This window comes from Malania oleifera, chromosome 1 (assembly GCF_029873635.1).
Source record: "Malania oleifera isolate guangnan ecotype guangnan chromosome 1, ASM2987363v1, whole genome shotgun sequence".
Lineage (NCBI taxonomy): Eukaryota > Viridiplantae > Streptophyta > Magnoliopsida > Santalales > Ximeniaceae > Malania > Malania oleifera.
This window is the reverse complement of record NC_080417.1, coordinates 113023817-113041834: the sequence shown is the minus strand read 5'-3', so window position 1 is coordinate 113041834 and position 18018 is coordinate 113023817. Positions and strand designations below refer to the sequence as shown.

At 35.9% G+C, this 18018-nt stretch overlaps 1 protein-coding gene across 6 annotated transcripts in view; it reads left to right on the top strand.

Annotated features, from left to right (window-relative positions):
• The first annotated feature begins 2693 nt into the window (after positions 1-2693).
• Positions 2694-18018, top strand: part of LOC131157984 (uncharacterized) — a 30924-nt gene continuing 15599 nt past the window's right edge. Inside the window, exons 1-13 of one of the 6 annotated variants that reach the window (XR_009137373.1) lie at positions 2694-3333; positions 5123-5202; positions 5301-5448; positions 5615-5724; positions 5815-5944; positions 6041-6184; positions 6265-6467; positions 7549-7763; positions 7862-7960; positions 13350-13468; positions 14609-14710; positions 15158-15267; positions 15455-15542. Coding sequence is in view for 5 of the 6 variants with exons in the window: in XM_058112499.1 (XP_057968482.1) it covers positions 5341-5448; positions 5615-5724; positions 5815-5944; positions 6041-6184; positions 6265-6467; positions 7549-7763; positions 7862-7960; positions 13350-13468; positions 14609-14710; positions 15158-15267; positions 15455-15542 (1428 nt within the window). In the remaining variant the exon portion in view is untranslated. The remainder of the gene's footprint in view (positions 3334-5122; positions 5203-5300; positions 5449-5614; positions 5725-5814; positions 5945-6040; positions 6185-6264; positions 6468-7548; positions 7764-7861; positions 7961-13349; positions 13469-14608; positions 14711-15157; positions 15268-15454; positions 15543-18018) is intronic. The other 5 variants (XM_058112499.1, XM_058112525.1, XM_058112491.1 and 2 more) reach the window with 5 other exon arrangements.

Genomic DNA, 18018 nt, shown 5'->3' with positions numbered 1-18018 from the left:
CTTCTTGAGATATCAGGTTTTCAAAGTTTATGCAATATACGTTTTCAACTCGATTAGCAATAAACAAGGTGTCATGCTTTTCACTATGTTCAACTATGCTTTTGTCTTGTTTGAATGTTACGTCAACACTTTTGTCACTTAGTTGACTAATGCTAAGCAGATTATGCTTTAACTCAACCTTCTACAATAAAACATCATCAATTACCAAGGTGAGTTCCTTACCGACTTTCCTGATGCCGATAATTCTACCTTTAGCATTGTCTCTGAAGGTGACATGTCCACCATTCTTTAGTGTCAATGAGGTGAACTTGGACTTGTCTCCTATCATATGCCTTGAGCATCCACTATCCAAGTACCATTTGTCTTTTGATGGGGTGGATCTAAAACATACCTACAAAAAAGGATTCAAGATGTTACTTTTGGTACCCAAACCTTCTTTGGTCTTTTTGAGTTTGTTTTAGTTTCATTTTGGACTCTCCATTCCTTTTTGATTTTAACATTCTTTCTCTTGAATGAACATTCAAACTTTATGTGTCCCTTCTTCTTAAAAGTGTCCAAGAGAAACATCACACTAAAAGATCAAATTGAAATGTTAAAAAAGGATCTTCCAATTTTCGGAATTCGAAGTGAACTTTATTGCACCGGGTCTTTCCAAGAAAGCCTGGTAAAAATTAGGGTGCCTACAAACTTACGTAAGTAGCTTCAAAATGAAAAGGGGTATGGCGTTCTAAACATTAGAAGTGGCAGAGGTAGAGAATTCAAAAATAAAGATGTTGAACTTTTGTGATGAACATGGAATATTTGACAACTTCTCAGCACCACGTACACCTAAAAAAATTTGGTTGTTGAAAGGAAGAATAATTCACTTCAAGAAATGACTAGGACTGTAACGCCCCGACCCTTAATATGGCCCCAGAATGCTACTATACATACACATCCTGCACAAATCCTGATAAACATACATAACTACCCGCCCTAAATAGGGACATACGGGTAGTCCATAATGATCTGTACTCACATATATTGTGAAAAATATAAATCATTCGTATGGATTCTAATAGACATACCAAAGTATCTAAATGTTCCTTACATATTTTTAACCGTACGTAAAACATAAACTATATTACATTCCTAAAAACAACCAGGCTAACAACCCAGTACTCATACCGAAACTTACGCTAACTAATAGGACCCTACGCTCCACAGCCTCTTTAGACTACTAGGACCAATTTCTTGTAACTCCTGAAAACAAGGTTGTAAGATTGGGGGTGAGACACTTCTTAGTAAAGAGGAAGATATTACATTAGTGTGTGATTATACAATTTTATCCAAACTCCCGTCGGCGATTCCTCATCCATGACGTGATACATCACATTATCGGCTAGACACAACTTAAGAGTAGCCACAACTTTCGCTTCCAACTTCTTCCAACTCGTGTCGTCTATGCCCTTTGAATGTTTCTTATACAGTGCCTTCACCATACCTTACCGCACCAAAGTTTGAAATTTACCGTTCCATTGAACTTACCAATCTCGAACTTTGCAGAAGAAATCCCAACCATTGCAACCTATAGTTCTGATACTAATTGTTGATTTGAATGCACAACATAAACACACGCAACTTGAATCAGAACAAGCAATGAAAGCACTCGACGATGAATATACAAAACAATCAATCACAGTGAGAATAAAGGAAAACAATAAAATTAAAGACATAAGAAATTACATGGTTCAGCAATATGCCTACATCCATGGGAACAAACGACTGATTTTCACTATCAAATTGTGAAGCTTACATCAAAGGTTACAAATATAGTTTACATATCTAACCCTATGCGCACAAATTACTTATAATACATCTAAAACACTTCTATAGCAAATCTTGAAGGAAAAATCTCTGAATCCCCCAATCTACTGATCTCAAAATTCAAAAAATCCATAACCTGTGTTGAACAAAATTATCGTCTGTTTTAGGCAAATCGTCGGCGGTTAAATACCGAGAGTTGTTCCTACTACAGACTAAAACCATCAACAGTTTGATGCCGAGAGTAAACCGTTGCTCATACCATCGATGATTTGATCCTATAACTAGTTTCCTTATTCTTGGTATTACTATGCTTTCCTAGCGCATGCGTTCTACTCAATATAAGTCACATCTCCAACATAAGTGATAAGTTTGGTGACCAACTTGTCTTTAACCTTTTAAAATTGTATTGAAATTTATCTAAATCCACTCAAAATCTAAATTTAAGATATAAAATCCATGCTGCCAAACACAATATTAGAAAATTTGAAGAAAATGTTATGAGTAAAATCGAAAACATGATAAATTCAATGGAAAAGTAACTTTTAAGTTATTTTCCTCTTAAAATTACGGAAACTGTACACAAGAAAGAAACATGAGAAGTCCTTATCACCAAATGAATAGATTCACTTTTGTAATTTTTTTAGACCCGATTGAGTTCACTGCTTTGCCACGAAATCATTAAGACAACTTCAGAAACTATAGATTTAGGATATTTGCCAAGTTGCTAACTTGCTAAAAGAAGCTTTTCATTGCATTTTTTTTAATTACATGATTCCATATTGGCTTATTTAAATATTATTGTTAGTTTATTGAGCATTTATAGTAGATTCAACTAGACGGTTTAAGCCGATGCAAACGGGGTCCTTCTCATCCCCTAAACCCAGACCCAATCGAACCACGTCGGTGGCCTAACCCGGACCAGGCCGCCCGCCCAAATAATCGAATATGAATTACAAATTATTCAAAGTTCCTAGCATTTTCGTTTGCACATAAATTTTCCCTCTCTTTCTCTTTATTGATCCCTGCATCCTTCGCTCCTCTCTCTCCATCTCTCTCTAAACTTGTTCGCCCATGCCCAGCCCTAGACACGAGTGCAGGTGAGAGAAACTTTCGAGACGAGAGACGAGAGACGAGAGACGAGAGAGGGACTTGAAGGCACAATTGGCCCGACGGAGAGAGAAGATTGGAATAGAGAGGCAGCGGTTTTGGAGTCGTCTCGAGGGAGAAAGATCGACACAGCTTCGTCGAATAGAGGCTTCGTCGAGGGGGATGCTTTGTTGAGGGAGATGCTTCGTCGAGATGCTGCCATCATCGAGGAGGCCCAAGAGGGACTGGATCTTGCGCGAACGAAGGGCATTCGTGCTCTAATCTGCCTTTTCTTTAGTTCTTGAAATAATTTTTAAATTTCAGAAAACAGGTTGATGGGGGGATCAATATGCGTATGCCTTAAACTCTAAGGCGTGAAAGGCGCAATTTTTTGGCTGAAGCGTACGCCCAGCTGCAGAAGGTGTACGCACTAAAACACTGGTACATATAGCATTTCCGTGAATTTGTCATCTTTTACTGTCGTTTGTTGCTATTTTTTATTTATTTTTTTAAATTTTGCTTATGCTAAGACGGTAATTGATAAAAATGTTATCTGATTGGTCTATCAAGAGTAATTGATTGCACAAACTGGGTCTTAGAAACATAGGTTGTAGTACTAAGTAAAATGCATTGAGTTTATATCATTGTTTGCCAATGAAACGTGAGTTTACAGGTGGCATTTTGCCTATACCATGGAAGAGATTAATGAAAGGGAGTCAGAAGCTCAACAGCTGATGGATAAAATGGGCTTTTGACTGTTTGATCATGGAGGAAATGAAGTTCGTTTGGATGGTGGTAAAAGGAACCTGACGAAAGGCCAGCGTGATAGAAAATTTGCAGTGCTCTGTGAATTATGTTGGAAAGGGCTTAAAGAAGAGTTCTCTAATTTAGTTTTTGTTAGGTTTTTTTTTTAAATTTTTTCTTTTGTTGGTTTTTCCTTTTTGAGGATGGTTGTCCTCTCCTAGGTTCAATTTTATTATTCTTTCTTAACACACTTTCTTTTATGATAAAAAAAGAATGTTCATTGCTTTGAGAAATAGATTTTGCTTATAACACATTTGATAGACTTTTTGGTTGAAAATGCTTTACAATATATTATTTGATATAATCAAGATTGGAAGGCATAGACTATCAGTAGATTCAGTGCACAGAGTATACTGCTCCAGGTTGGGAGACCTTTGAAAGCCTTGTTACTATATGTTTGTTTCCTATGTTATCACAGCAGTGAAAAAAATGCTCACTTATTTCTACATTGTGCTTTCTCACGAGGCATTTGGAATAAGCTTTTTGGTGTATTAGGAGAGTCGGGTTTGCCCAGTAACATTGGAAACATTTTTTCTTCAAAGTTTTTAAGGGCTTTGATTCTTGGAAGGACGCGGAATTATTGTTGAGATGTGCTACTTTTGCCACTGTATGGAGTATTTTGGCTGGAGCATAATTCTATATTTTAAAGGAGAGTATGACAGAGATGTGGAGTAGGGTTTCTTTGGTCTGTTTTTTGTGTTCTGCATTTGGAGGTTCCCAGGGTACAGATGTTGATTTGCTAAGTAATCTGAGAGCTTTGCTGTTTTAGATTTGTTTTATTTCTTCTTTATTGTTTTGTTTATTTTTGGAGGAGGATTCATTATCCTCTGAAGTACTGTGATCTCTTTCTTTTCTAAAAGTTATATTAAACCTTATTTGTTCAATAATAAACCTTAAACTCCAAATTATATAGCTTGATAAATGGTAACACTATATATAACATTAAATACATAAGCCCTATAAGTATAATTTTGTTATTTAATGTTCTTACAGCCAAAATAAGTAAATATAGGTCTCTAGCTTAGGATTTTCCCTCTAAGAAGCCATAAGGACTATATACCTAACAAGAAAATATATAAGTGTACCACACCTTACCCGAAAAAGGAAAATGAGCAATGTGTCATTTGAAGATAGCAGTTGTGATGTTGTTAGATGATTGGGGGGGGGGGGTGAATAGTAGTTTTGGCAATACGCCATGCGGCATATATTCTCATTCTCTCTCATGTGATCTTTAGTTCAGTGCATTTTATGCTAATTAAATCATGCTGTCACAACAGCTTCTTTATTGAATTTACTATATAGGCTTTATATGTTTGTTGAAGCATCTAAAATTTTCAACAATCTTTTCCTGATCGAAATTTCTTAATTTTTTTTGTTCGATTCAAGACCAATTAAGAGTTAACCAATGCTGTCTATTTCAACACAGGTTCTGATTTTCAAATCTGTGGCTGAAATTATTGTATAAGTTGGTTCGATAAAGTGAGTAAAGTTATCTCCAGCTGAAAAGTGAGTTTCCACTTTACCTTTTGCAACTTGAAAAGTATATTACTATATTTAAATTTGACTTATACTTTATGGTTGCGCCTAAAATGTATCAACTAAAGGAATTAGGGCCTTGGAGGTCAAATAAAGAAGTCCAAGAAAATGCTGTCAGAAAGTCCAAGATATATTAATACCCGTATGGATGACATATTTCCTGTCAGAAAGTCCAGCTGCAGGTTAAGGATGCTTTCTAGAAAACAAAATGCTAAGGTCAGTGCATTTGTGTTTCAAAGTTACATTTTCTTTATCTCATTTTCCCTAATATATCATGGCAGAACTGCTGTTTCACTCGTTTAGATTGCGGCTCTGAATGCAACCGCAGTAGTTAACTTGATAAACAACTGCTCCTTTGATACGTGTATTGATTTTTTAAAAGCAGGAAAATATATCAAATGTGAAAAATGACTGCCTGAAGAGTGACTCTGTTCCTTCTAATGACTCTGTTCCTTCAAATTTGCCGGCTAAGACTCAGAGCTTGCTTTCATGGTATGCTTTTGCAGAATGATGCATCTTGTTTCTTGCCAATAATCTATGTTATTATTTTCAATTTGATTTTATTTCATCATTTGCTGGTAGTTCGGAAATTTCAATGGCTTCATCTACAGTTTCCAAAGATGGTAAGGGTCAAGCATGTCAGACTTTGGAAAACAGTCAAAATGCATTTTGCCGTGCTGCTGAGGTATCATTGGGTAGTGAAAATTATCTGGTCAGGAAAATGTTGTTATAGCGTTCTTTTTCAAATATATCTTTGTTATTTACTTTTACCATGTCTTTATACTAAAAAGGAAACTATTGTTTATAGGATAAAACTTTAAAGGAACAGCCTAAAGATGGTATGGCGCAGACTTGTCAAACTACTGAAAAATGTAGCCAAAATACATTCCGCAGTGTTGCTGAGCTTTCATTGGGTCATGAGAAATCATTTTGCTTGGCAACTATTGATATGGTATTCTTTGTTTCTGTTAACACTTCCACCAACTTTAAATATACCTCTGCTTAGAAAAGGGAAACTATTTCTTTCCACAGGATATAGCCTTAAAAGGACTGCTTGCCCGTGGGCCCCCCGTCTCTTCTGGTTTTTCTGCTAATTCTTCTGAAAGATTTGGTGATCCTACAACTACTAAATCTGGCAGTTTCTGCTCTGAAATTCATATTCCTGGCAGAAAAATTCCTCTAGATTTTACATTGAAAACTACTATGTGGGTTATGTCCTCCTCTTCAGTGAATTGGTGAGTGCACTGTTCACATTCCACTTTCTCTTCCCTTTGCTTTTGAATCTTTCAGGTGGTTAGAGTAACTTGTGCTGGTCTTTTTTGAGGTTGAACAAGTTGTTTTTTTGGTTGTCAGGACATACCTTTGTGTTGGATGTCATCATATGCATTTAAATCATCTTTAATCCAAGTTGATGGATTAAAAGTATGAAGTTTGGGGGTTTTTAAAAGGGTATTTGCAGTTTAGGGTGGCCAGAGTCTATGCCAGACTAGATACAGATATGAACTCGATGGAAAGATGGGTAATCAGAAGCATGAATATTGTCAATTACAGGACATAATTTTGATGATTCTAGTAACACCTTTTTCTGCTGTGCTTTATACTTCATCATACACCTTGTAAATCATTTACATCTTTAATTTTTATCATGCTTTGTAGTGAATTTGCCTGTAAATCAATGTATCCTGATTCCTTCAGGTAGAAGTATTTGGACTTGGCGCATCTTGAATCCTCAAATGTAGATAGGAAGTGGGGCATGATTAAATTCTTCTGCTTCTTCTTCTTTTTCTTGATGTGTATCGAATACGTTTATAAAAGAAGTTTACACTACATAAATTTTTAATTCTTTTCCATACTCAATCTGTTTGGTTGTTCTTATTTTCAAATGATTTTTGCCTTCTGTTGCAGTTATGGTGTCATGCAATGAAAATTTTGCTACTCATTCTTCTTTCCACTTGTATTTTTGTAACCATAAAATTTTGGGTAAATTTTATGGTGCGGTTAAGAGATAAGCAATTGATTGGATTTTGCTTTTTAAGTCATTGTGGTTTAGTTTTTTTAACCACGTATTTTTTGATCTCACAAGGGACAGATATTGCTGGATAGTTGGGTTCATTGATTGATGTTGCTGAGGATATCTTTTTAGAATGATATTGATAACTTATTTGACCTTTAAAGTATATTGTGCTTGAATTGTTTCCTTGGGCTTTTTTAAGGTTTAAAGAATTATCCCTAGTGCCCATTAATTAAAAGAGTTGAACTGATATGCAATATTGAAGGACGTTAGATGATTAATTCTACATTCTTTTTCTTTAATAGGTTTCATAGGTTAGTCACATGTGGTTCTCACAATGGCACGGCAAAGTTGTCTTCCCGATTAGGCTATTCCAGTGATCAAAATATTAGCCATTCTTCCGGGCTAACTTGTGCCACTCAAGTCCTTAAAGCTAACTATTTACATTCATGGGTGTATCCACAATCCAATCTACCACCTTCTATTATCTCAGCACTGACTTTATCCGCATCAGAGGGAGGTATGAGGTCTACAATTATTAACTCATAAAATAGTTTTTTTTAAAGTTTTTTTTTCTTCCTAGTTTTCTTTTCCAGTAAAGTTTTTTCTTTACTTCAGTGGAGTCAGATTTTCTAAGAGAACGGCATTTTGCATGGGAGGATTCATTGCGTAGTCTTTACTACATGCTTCGAAAGAATGTTTGTAACATTTTTTATGGTAACTACTTGACACAGCTTTTTGCAATTCTCTTTATTATTTATGATATATTTTATATGAGATTGCAAGTGATGAATCATCGTGCTATTGCTTAGCATCACTGATTCATCACATGCTGAACTTTTAATTATAGTTTATTTCGTAGTGTAATGCATCTTTGTGTAGGAGCATACACACACCCACATGTGCACCCAACCCAGGCCAAATTAACTCATGTTCTCATTCACTCTTATATGTACGTGCATATGTATTTCTTATTTTTTAACTGATATGACGGCTCTAGCATTTCTTGGGATTTTTATTTTAGAAGGGTCTAATAGGGAGTTGGAGGAGCTTGCTCCTTACTTTGAGCATGGAAGGTCATGTTTCTAATAGGAGGGATGCTAGGGAGTGGGTTCTTTGCTTGTCTCTTGTAAGTCCTTTTTTGACCATCTTATCATACCAAATATGCCCTTCATTCTTCATTGCTGTATATGGGAGTTAAATGTTCCTTATACGATCAAAGCTTTTGTTTGGTTGGTGGGTGGCCTTTAATATATTTAATGGCAACAATCTGTTGCAGAGTAGGAGACCTTTTAAAGTGTCCTTAGATATGTGTGTATTGTGTTTTAATAGTTAAGAGATTGTATGATGTAGGACAAGAAGCCAAACCATGGGTTGAACCTTCTTGTAGATTAATGGAGAAGAATTGATGAAGGTTGTTGTGTTTGATTCATTAGTTTATTATTTGTTTTAGTTTAATTAGTATAATATTATGTGTATTTGGGGGCTTGTGTGAAATATTTGTGTAATTTAGGGATGTTTTTGTAATTTCATTTAGTTCTAGAGGTATGTGTATAATTTCTTGTGTTATTGAATTTTTTTATAAATAACGGAAATCTATAGGACTAGAAAACATCCCAATTGAAGTTTGGAAATGTCTAGGGGATAAAGGAATTATATGGTTAATTTTATCAATTTTAACACTGTTATAAAAACCAATAAAATGCCGGGGGATAAAGGAATTATATGGTTAATTTTATCAATTTAACACTATTATAAAAACCAAGAAAATGCCGGAGGAATGGAGGAAAATTACGTTAATACTTGTATACAAAAATAAAAATTATATACTCAGAAGATTAATGGGAAAGTTCAGGGAAAAGAAGAGGGACTTGCATATGGTTTTTATTGAGTCAGAGAAAGCTTATGATAGAGTACCTCGAAAAGTTATTTGTGGGTTTTAGAAATGAAAGGAGTATGCAACAAATATACTAATGTTATGAAGAATATGGATGATAGAGTAACGACTGACGTTAGGACTATAGGAGGAGAGTTTAGAGAATTTCCAATCACATTAGGTGAACATCAAGGCTGTACTTTGAGCTCCTATCTGTTTGTTTTATTGATTGATAAACTCACTAGGAATATCCAAAACGAGGTCCCATGATGTATCGTGTTTTCAACTGATATTGTTTTGATTGATGAAAGTTGGAGTGGAGCTGAGTTTGAGAAATTTGGAGAACAATGTTAGGGCCTAAAGGTTTTAGGATAAGTAGAAATAAGGGATAATATATGAAATGTAATTTCAGCCAGGGAAGGAGGAATATTGAAGATAAGATTAAACTTGATAATCAAGCAATCAACAACACTAGTAGATTTCGTTATCTTGGATCTATTATGCAAGTGGAGAGAGAAATTGAAGAGGATATAGTACATGGAATTAAAGCAAGTTGGGTGAAATGGAGGAGTGCTTCGAACGTGTTGTGCGATTGTAGAATCCCACTAAAACTAAGAGGAATGTTCCATAGGACGCTTATAAGACCAGCCATGCTATATGGATCAGAATGTTGGACTACAAAGAAACAACATATGAAAAAAGTAAGTGGCTGAAATGCGCATGCTAAGGTGGATGAATTAAAGGATAAATTAATACAAATTGATCCATAATAAGTTAGGCATAGCATTGGTAGAAGATAAGGGAGGGGTGGCTTAGATGGTTTGGGCATTTGAAATGCAGACCAAGTAATGCACCAATGAGTAGTAGCATGCTAATTATTGTTAATGGGACTAGAAGAGGGAGGGGCAAACCTAAAATAACTTGGAATGAGGTAGTGCGGAAAGATTTAATAGCTTTTAAGTTAGTTGAAGAAATTGCTCTTGATTTAGTGAATTGGCGGAAAAGGATTCATATAGTCGACCCCACTATGTGGGCTTAAGGCTCATTATTGTTGTTGTTGTTGTATGAGTAGTGCGTGAAAGCCTTGTAGGGGCAGGCTGTGGATGAATTTGAATTGAAAGTGAACATATGATTTACCCTATCTACTTTCTTATCTCTTCTTTCTTCCTTCTTCCATCTTCCTTGTTCTTCTTCTTCGCCTCTTCTCTCCTCCATTCTCTCATGGCTGCAGATCCTTGATTATATTCTGCACATGGTTTTAAATCACGGTAGCGGGTAGCGTAATGGTAATGGGTGTAACGGGAAGCGGGTGTAGCGGCTTGCCTTATGCCTGTGCCTTTTAAAAAACTGGCAAGAATTGTAAGAAATTGGTTCCAGCCATGAGAATTTGGTGTTTTCTCCTGAGATTTTGATTTGCTGTGTGATATTTTGGTTCCAGTCCTGCTATTTTCTCAAACAAGTGTGATATTTTGATAGGAAAGGCTCTAAATTGAACTATCATGTTACCATCAGCACTTTGGAGCATTGATTTGTCATTGCCTTGAATAAAAGTCAGTGTGCTTTGCTGCATTTCCAAGTTTTCTATGTGAATTTGTTTAATTTCTGAATGCACTAAAGAGTCAAGAATACATGCAAATTGAAGATGGTTCTTGAGACATCAGGAGTCAGGCTTGTGGGCAAATTGTGGAAAGGCTTTTGGTGATTTATAGTTGCAGTTTATGTATAAATAAATCCAGAAACACGGATTACTGGAAAAATGAATGGCTTTGCCATACTATGGACATAATACCAAGCCTTCCGTACCTTTCTCAAGTGTGGAGAAAATGTCTGAAATTCATCATTGATGAAAGATGTCCTATGAATGTGGTTTCTAGAAATGGAATCATTTGTATGCAACTTCATTTGGAATCCCACCCAAACCCTTATGACATATCTTGGATTGATAACACTACTTTATATGTTTGTGAAATATGTTTGGTTCCCATCCAAATAGGTGACTATTTTGATAATAGTTGGTGTGATCTAATACCCATGATTATTGGCCATGTACTCCTTGGTTCTCCTTGATTTGATGATTTGGGTGTGACTCAAGTACGTGAGAACACATACATCTTTCATTATAATGGTAATAAGATCATTTTGAAGCCTGCTCTACCAACCAACTGGGACAAAGAACCTAAGATTATTGATCATGTCAGAATTCCTCAACTTGGAGACACTACAAGCATGGAAATGCATGTGTTTGAAGACATTCAAAGTCTTTCAAACATTCCTTTTGTTGACCTGTCATTCCTGGTGTGTTCATTGATGCCAATTCTCATTGAAAGTGAATGTGTGATTACCCCTTGTATCTCCTACCTTCTCTCTTCCTTCTTCCTTTTCTTCTTCCCCTGTCCTCTCCAACATTCTCTCATGGCTGTAGATCCTTGATGCTGTCCTGCATCACAGTTCCTCATCTATTTCTGCACTGTACTTTTTCTCTGGGCATGTGAAGTAGATTGTTTGGTTTATTTGGAGAGGAGTGGGTGTGCCTGAAGACCATAGATGAGTTTTTGATTGTTTCTTTTATAGGTTTTGGGAAGAGGAAGACTGCTGCAACTTTGTGGAAGTGTGTGCTTTTTGCAGTTATGTAAGAGATCTGGTTGAAGTGAGTTCACTAATTTTTAATGGGAAGAAGTGGTCTTATAATTTGCTCTGGGATTGAATCTGGTGTCTGGTATCTCTTTGGGTGTTAGTACAGGTTGTTTTAAGGGTATATGTTTTGAGGATCTCCAGTGGGACTGGAAGGCTTTATTGTTCCGATTGTACTCTTTATTTCTCATTTTAAGGATTTCATATTGTCATCATTGTATATTCTTATTTTCTAATTAATGAAGTTCTTTTTCTATAAAAAAAGTATGGAAATGGATATTAGAAGATTTCCACCATCCACTTCATATGCTATTTAACTTGATATGCATATCCCAGATAGTGTAATACTTTACATATGCTTCAGATCTAGTTGATATTCATCCCAGCTGTTCCTGTCAATGTATTCATATCACTATTTATATTGACTCAGTTTACAAGTACTATCATTTCTTAGTGATGCAAATTATTTTAACAGAAACAAGACAGCTTGTTTTTGCTTTGCTAGTTACAAGAATTAGTAATGGAAAGGGAGGGAGCTGGGGAGGGGGAGAAGTGGCCTATGGAACTGCATGTCTGCATCTGCTGTGTTATATTCATCTTCCCTCATTGTAGCACATTGAGTTTCTGTATGTTTTTAACTTTGGCTCTGCTCAATCACAAATTTTTACAAATTAAATGGGCATTTTAGTTCCCCTTTGGACTTAAAATGCTTAAGCTGTTAGGTTGTCGGCCAACAATGTATGTCAAACCCTGAAACTTTCCTGCATGTGCAGCCTGATTGCATCTGGAGAGATAAACAATTACATCCATTATGTGGAAAATGATAATTTTTAACATTTATGCCATAAACATGGACAACTAGAATAGAATCTAGGTCTTCCTGTAACCATTGCTCTGATACCATGTTAGACTGCCATTGGACCTAAAAGCCTGAGCAGCTTATTGTTGGTAATTCTTTCTATAGTTTAAAGTTGAAAATTGCAAGGCTGTGACTTTAGGAGAGCCTAATGGTTCATTAATGCTTATAAAACTCTGCTATCTATTTTCTTCTAGTGAGAAGAGAAAAATTTATTAAGAATAGTAACAATATATTCAAAACAGAGGACAAGAAGTCTATCCAACAATGAAATTAGAAAAAAACAAAATAATACATTGAAGCAAAGCAACACTCAATAATAGAAGTACGTGTAACAAAGATCTCTAATCGCTGAATCTGAGGCAATGGAACTCCTCCAAAAGCATCAGTCCCTGACGCCTAATGAGAGGCACAGAAATCACCCCATCCCAAAGCAAATGAATGGGAAGATAGAAGACAACTTTACCATCTGTTACTCTGGATTTGTTGTAAACTTATGATTTTGGGACCACCAATTGGCGAAGGTCTGCCTAGGTGGTGCTTCGACAATCATCATGGCAATATTATGTCATTCTATATTTTAAGTTCTTTGTTGATATGCTGCCAAGTGCCAACTCAGTTATTTGGGTATGCAATCATACTGTTGGGTATCATTTCTTTTGTTTTGGCGGTCATAGATGTTAGGCACAAAATCTGTTTAATTTTGATGTCACTCACTTGATACACTTATTTGCTGGTTCCAGTCTGTACTTCACAATTTGTAGTGATGTTCACTGCTGCTAATGGTTTGGGGAATAGACGCTTGTGCAATGCTCATGTGTCCCGGTCAACAAGAGGTTTAAGGTCACTCCTGAGAGAGCACGTAAGTACCTTCCTCTATAGGATTCTTCTTTTCCTTTAGTATATGAATGATTTCTTTTATGTCATGTGGTCATAGATGAACAGTTTGCTGTCTGAGACTTTTGTTAAGTCCCTCAAAAGAACTTGTTAGGATATTTGTTCTATGGAAGTTGTTTTCTTAAAACCTAGACATTTTATTCCTTATTATCATAATCCTGGAGTCTCTGTTTCTTCATGGTCAAATATAATTAATTTTTATTAGTGAGCATTTGCTTCGTGTTGCTTCAGTATTAGCGGAGGTAGTCATATGGGTCTATGGAAACTAGCTGAGTTTAGGTTTTCTGTGGTTGGAACTGAATGGGACAAAAAATTTCTTTGAATTTTAAATTAGGATATAGTGGCTGCTTCTTTATTATGTTTTAAATAGAGCTCTGGATGCTGAATCAATTGTGGTCTTTGGTTTTCTGGTTACAGTTAAAATCAACTTGCAGGCTTATGCATTGTGTTTGGGATATTGTAATAGAAAATTGGACTTTTCTTTGGGCCTTTTCTTGTGTCTCCTGATTTTGTGTATCAAACTTTTTCTACTCCTCCTGCCTAAGCAAATAATGCTATGATTTTAACCAGCTGAGTTTGGGGTATAATTTTTAAAGCTATTTTTATGTCGAGATTTGAGAAAGGATGAAAGTTGCTTTATTTGATTAATCACATTGTTTTCTAATATATGTCATGTAAAATTTGTCCACTGGTTTAGGTTCTCTTTTTTGTTGGATTTGATATTGATATCCAGATTTTTTTATGCTTTGAAGGGGAATTTAGTTTTTTTTTTCCCTAAAATGATATTTAGAATTTAATATCAATGACCAAAAAGGAATTTTTTTGGACTGGCTTGCTTGTTAGCTTGTGACAAATTACATTAGATTTTATCCTTATTCTTTGTTACTTGAAGTGCTATTTTCTTTTGCTTCCAGCTTTTTAATAAACTCTACATGCACTGTTGTAATGGGTGAAACACTTTGCAAACTTTTTTTTTGTTTTATTTTGTTGCATTGGCACTTTGTTAGCTTTCTATATGTTGTTGCACTTCTAGCATTTCAATATCTCATGATATTTGACTCTTTCTATTTATTTTACTTTTTTTGATTGTAAATAATGAAACTAGGATGTTAGTTACTCTATGCCTCTCTGCCATTCTAAAGTAGAGCAAGTTTCCACAGAAGACTTGGTTGAGCTATTGGAGATTGAAAAACATAATCTGGGCCAGGTTTATTCCTATTCTTTTTGATTTTTCAGTTACTTGCTACATCATGATTTTTCTGACTCTTAACTTTAGACATAGGATGTTTGCATGAGGCATCTTTCCATGGCATTGAGGGGGCATTTGTGGGGTTTGGAAATGGTCACCTCTTAACTCCACTGAGTAGAACTGGCTGGTCCAATGATATTAACATCATTCAATTTATGACAAATGTTTAAGCACTAAGAAAAAATATATACATGTGGTTGCCATTCTCACATGCCACACAAAATTTTGGTGGGCAGCATGGAATGCATGCTAGCCCCTTAAGATGTGTTGCAGGTTTGGAGAGGCAGGGTCATCCTATCATCTAGCTAGTGTATTCTGATGTAATTGTTTGTGTCGTTTCAATAACCTTGACATAGTACTCTGTCCTGAGTAATTCATTGTTTTCTATTCCTTAAACTAATGCAGACTCGGCGCTTAGGATCCATGTATGATGTGGATAACAGCCCACAGTCTTTGCTGGCATTCAATGGAAATGAGAATGTACATGGGTTATATGATTTTCTATTGAATTATAGGTAAATACAATTATGCATCTTTTGTTGGTGCAAGCTATCATGCCTCTTTAATACGGTTGGAGAGTATATCCCTCAAGTAAATTGGGTTAATTGAGTTTATGGCTGCCATAGGTGAATACCGTTCTTAATATTAATATCAAAATTTGGTTATTTATTTAACGCGGGATTTGAATTTGTTTTTCTCCAGATCTTTCTTAACTTCTTTGGCTGGTGTGGATGTTCCTGCATTGTATTCACCCGTCCCATTTCAAAATGCTGCACTTTGTGCTCCGGAGGTAGGCCAACTAGTACTTTGATTACTGTAAATTGTAATATTAACCTATTTCTTCCCTTGCTTTATGTTTTAACTGCAATTACTCTCTTTTGGTATTTTATTATTATTCTTAAAGCAACTATGGCTTGTTGCTACTTTGTTTTATGGAAACTTTGTGACATCCAATTCTGTTGTCATTTTTGAGAGAGAGATATAACACTAGAAACCTGATTAAAACCAGATAACTTCACGTCGCTTAGCGTTTTTTATTGAAAAATGCAGATTGTAGGCGCAGGACTCCTGGAGTTTATTAGGGGTTCTTGATCAACCAAAAAATTCCACTCATTACTTCTGGTGGTGCAGGATATATATATTGGTGCTTATTTGGGTGCTCTCTTGGAGTTTCTAGCTGCATTGGTTTAGGCATTCCTTTACTGAATACTGGACACCTTTCTGTGCAATATAATAAAAGAAGTTGGTTTTCAACCTTACTCATAGTTTATGTCTTTGTAACTTATGCTTTTGAACTCAAGTGTATCTGGTTTGGCATTTTGAAATGCTTTTGGAGGTTGTACATAGCATTTTAGCAGTTGAAGTGTTTGGTAATCCTTAGCGGTTTGCAATTGCTAAATTGTACTATTTTTAATTGTTTGGTATTTGTCCAACTTTCGTGGTTGGCGGTTGCAAAAGTTCGAAAATTTTGTTTTCCCAACAACTTCCAACAACGACCATAACAACAACAAAGAACTGCAACAGCAATCGCCAACCACAATAGCAATGGCAACCGCCAACTGCGACTGCAATACCAAACAGTCCCCAAGAAACAAAACCTTGAATTATTGGCATGCGTTATAGCCCATGTTTCTCTTAGCCCATTTTGAGTGCGTCATTTATTAAATGCAAACTCACTGCTAAACGAGCACATTTATCTTTGTCAATCTGGGTGAATGTTTTTACATTTTAGTTTGGGTATGAGTGTTTACATAATTATTGTGAAAGTTCTTGCTGATAGGCTTAGGGAGGTGGTACGGGATACTATTTCTAGCTCTTAGTCTGCTTTTACTGGTGGTAGACAAAAATTGGATGCTTTCCTTGTGGCAAATGACTAATGAGGTTGCTGAAGATGTTAGAAGGTACGAAAAAAGGTCTAATGTTTAAATTATATTTTGAGAAGGCTCATGATAGGGTGAGTGGGAATTGTTTAAATAGAGTTTTGGTTAGGAAGGACTTGGATGCGAGATGGATAGGGTGCCTTATGGTTTGTATTAATGTAGAGCTCAAAAACTGTCTTTGGCTTTGAGTCTTGAGACAAGGGGATTCATGATCTATCCTTTTTATTTTGGCTTCAGATATTTTGAGCAGGGTGACTGAGAGGGCACTGGGCAGAGGTTATGTTGTGGGGAGAGATGCTGTGGTTGTTTCACACTAGGAAGTTTGTTGGTGATAGTATTTTATTTGTTTGATCATAGGTACTTTTGTAATGTTTTTGCTATTCTCATGATTTTTGAGCTAGTTTTGATGCTGAACATTAACTTGTGCAAGTGTGATTAAAGGTGCTTTTAATTTAACCTAGAGGCGGATTCTAGTTTTCCTATGCTTACGGGGTGTGGCTGTTAGAGTGGCCTATGATTTATTTAGGAGTTCCTTTAGGTGCTACTCCTCACTTGGTGAGGTTTTGGTATCTTGTGGTTGATGAGGTTTTAAACATCTTAATGGTGGAAGAGTTTTTTTTCCCCCTAGTAGGATGGGGGTGGAGGGGAGAAATGCTGTGGTTGTGGGGAGAGATGCTGTGGTTGTTTCACACTTGGAAGTTTGTTGGTGATAGTATTTTATTTGTTTGATCATAGGTACTTTTGTAACGTTCTTGCTATTCTCATGATTTTTGAGCTAGTTTTGATGCTGAACATTAACTTGTGCAAGTGTGATTAAAGGTGCTTTTAATTTAGCCTAGAGGCGAATTCTAGTTTTCCTATGCTTATATGTTGTAGGTTGTTAGAGTGGCCTATGATTTATTTAGGGGTTCCTTTAGGTGCTACTCAATTGCTTCTCCTAGTAGGATTGCGGGGGGTTATTTTGAAGAGCACTACAAGGGCTTTTCTTTGGTTCGTCGTGGGTGAGAGGAGAGATCATCTTGTGGGTTGGGAGGTTATATGGGGGTCTAAGAGTGGTGGGGCTATGGTCTTCGTAATTTGGTGCTTAAAAAAATTGCTCTTGTAAATTATTATGCTGCTTTCATTGGAAATTAATTCTCTTTTGGCAGAAAGTATTCAATGGTGCATTTGGTTTGCAAGCAAATGTTGGGATGCTAATTGTTAATTGTTATTTTGGTCATTCAGCATTATTAAAAAAATTATTTTATTTTTTTGATAGCAAAAGAAATTCATTAGATTGAATAAGAATGTACAATCTGGAGAAGAGACATCTCCTTCGCAAAGTTTGGAAAACTCCAGGGAAAGCAAAAGGAGAAAACCAAAATGTGTAAAAAATAACCCAAGGAA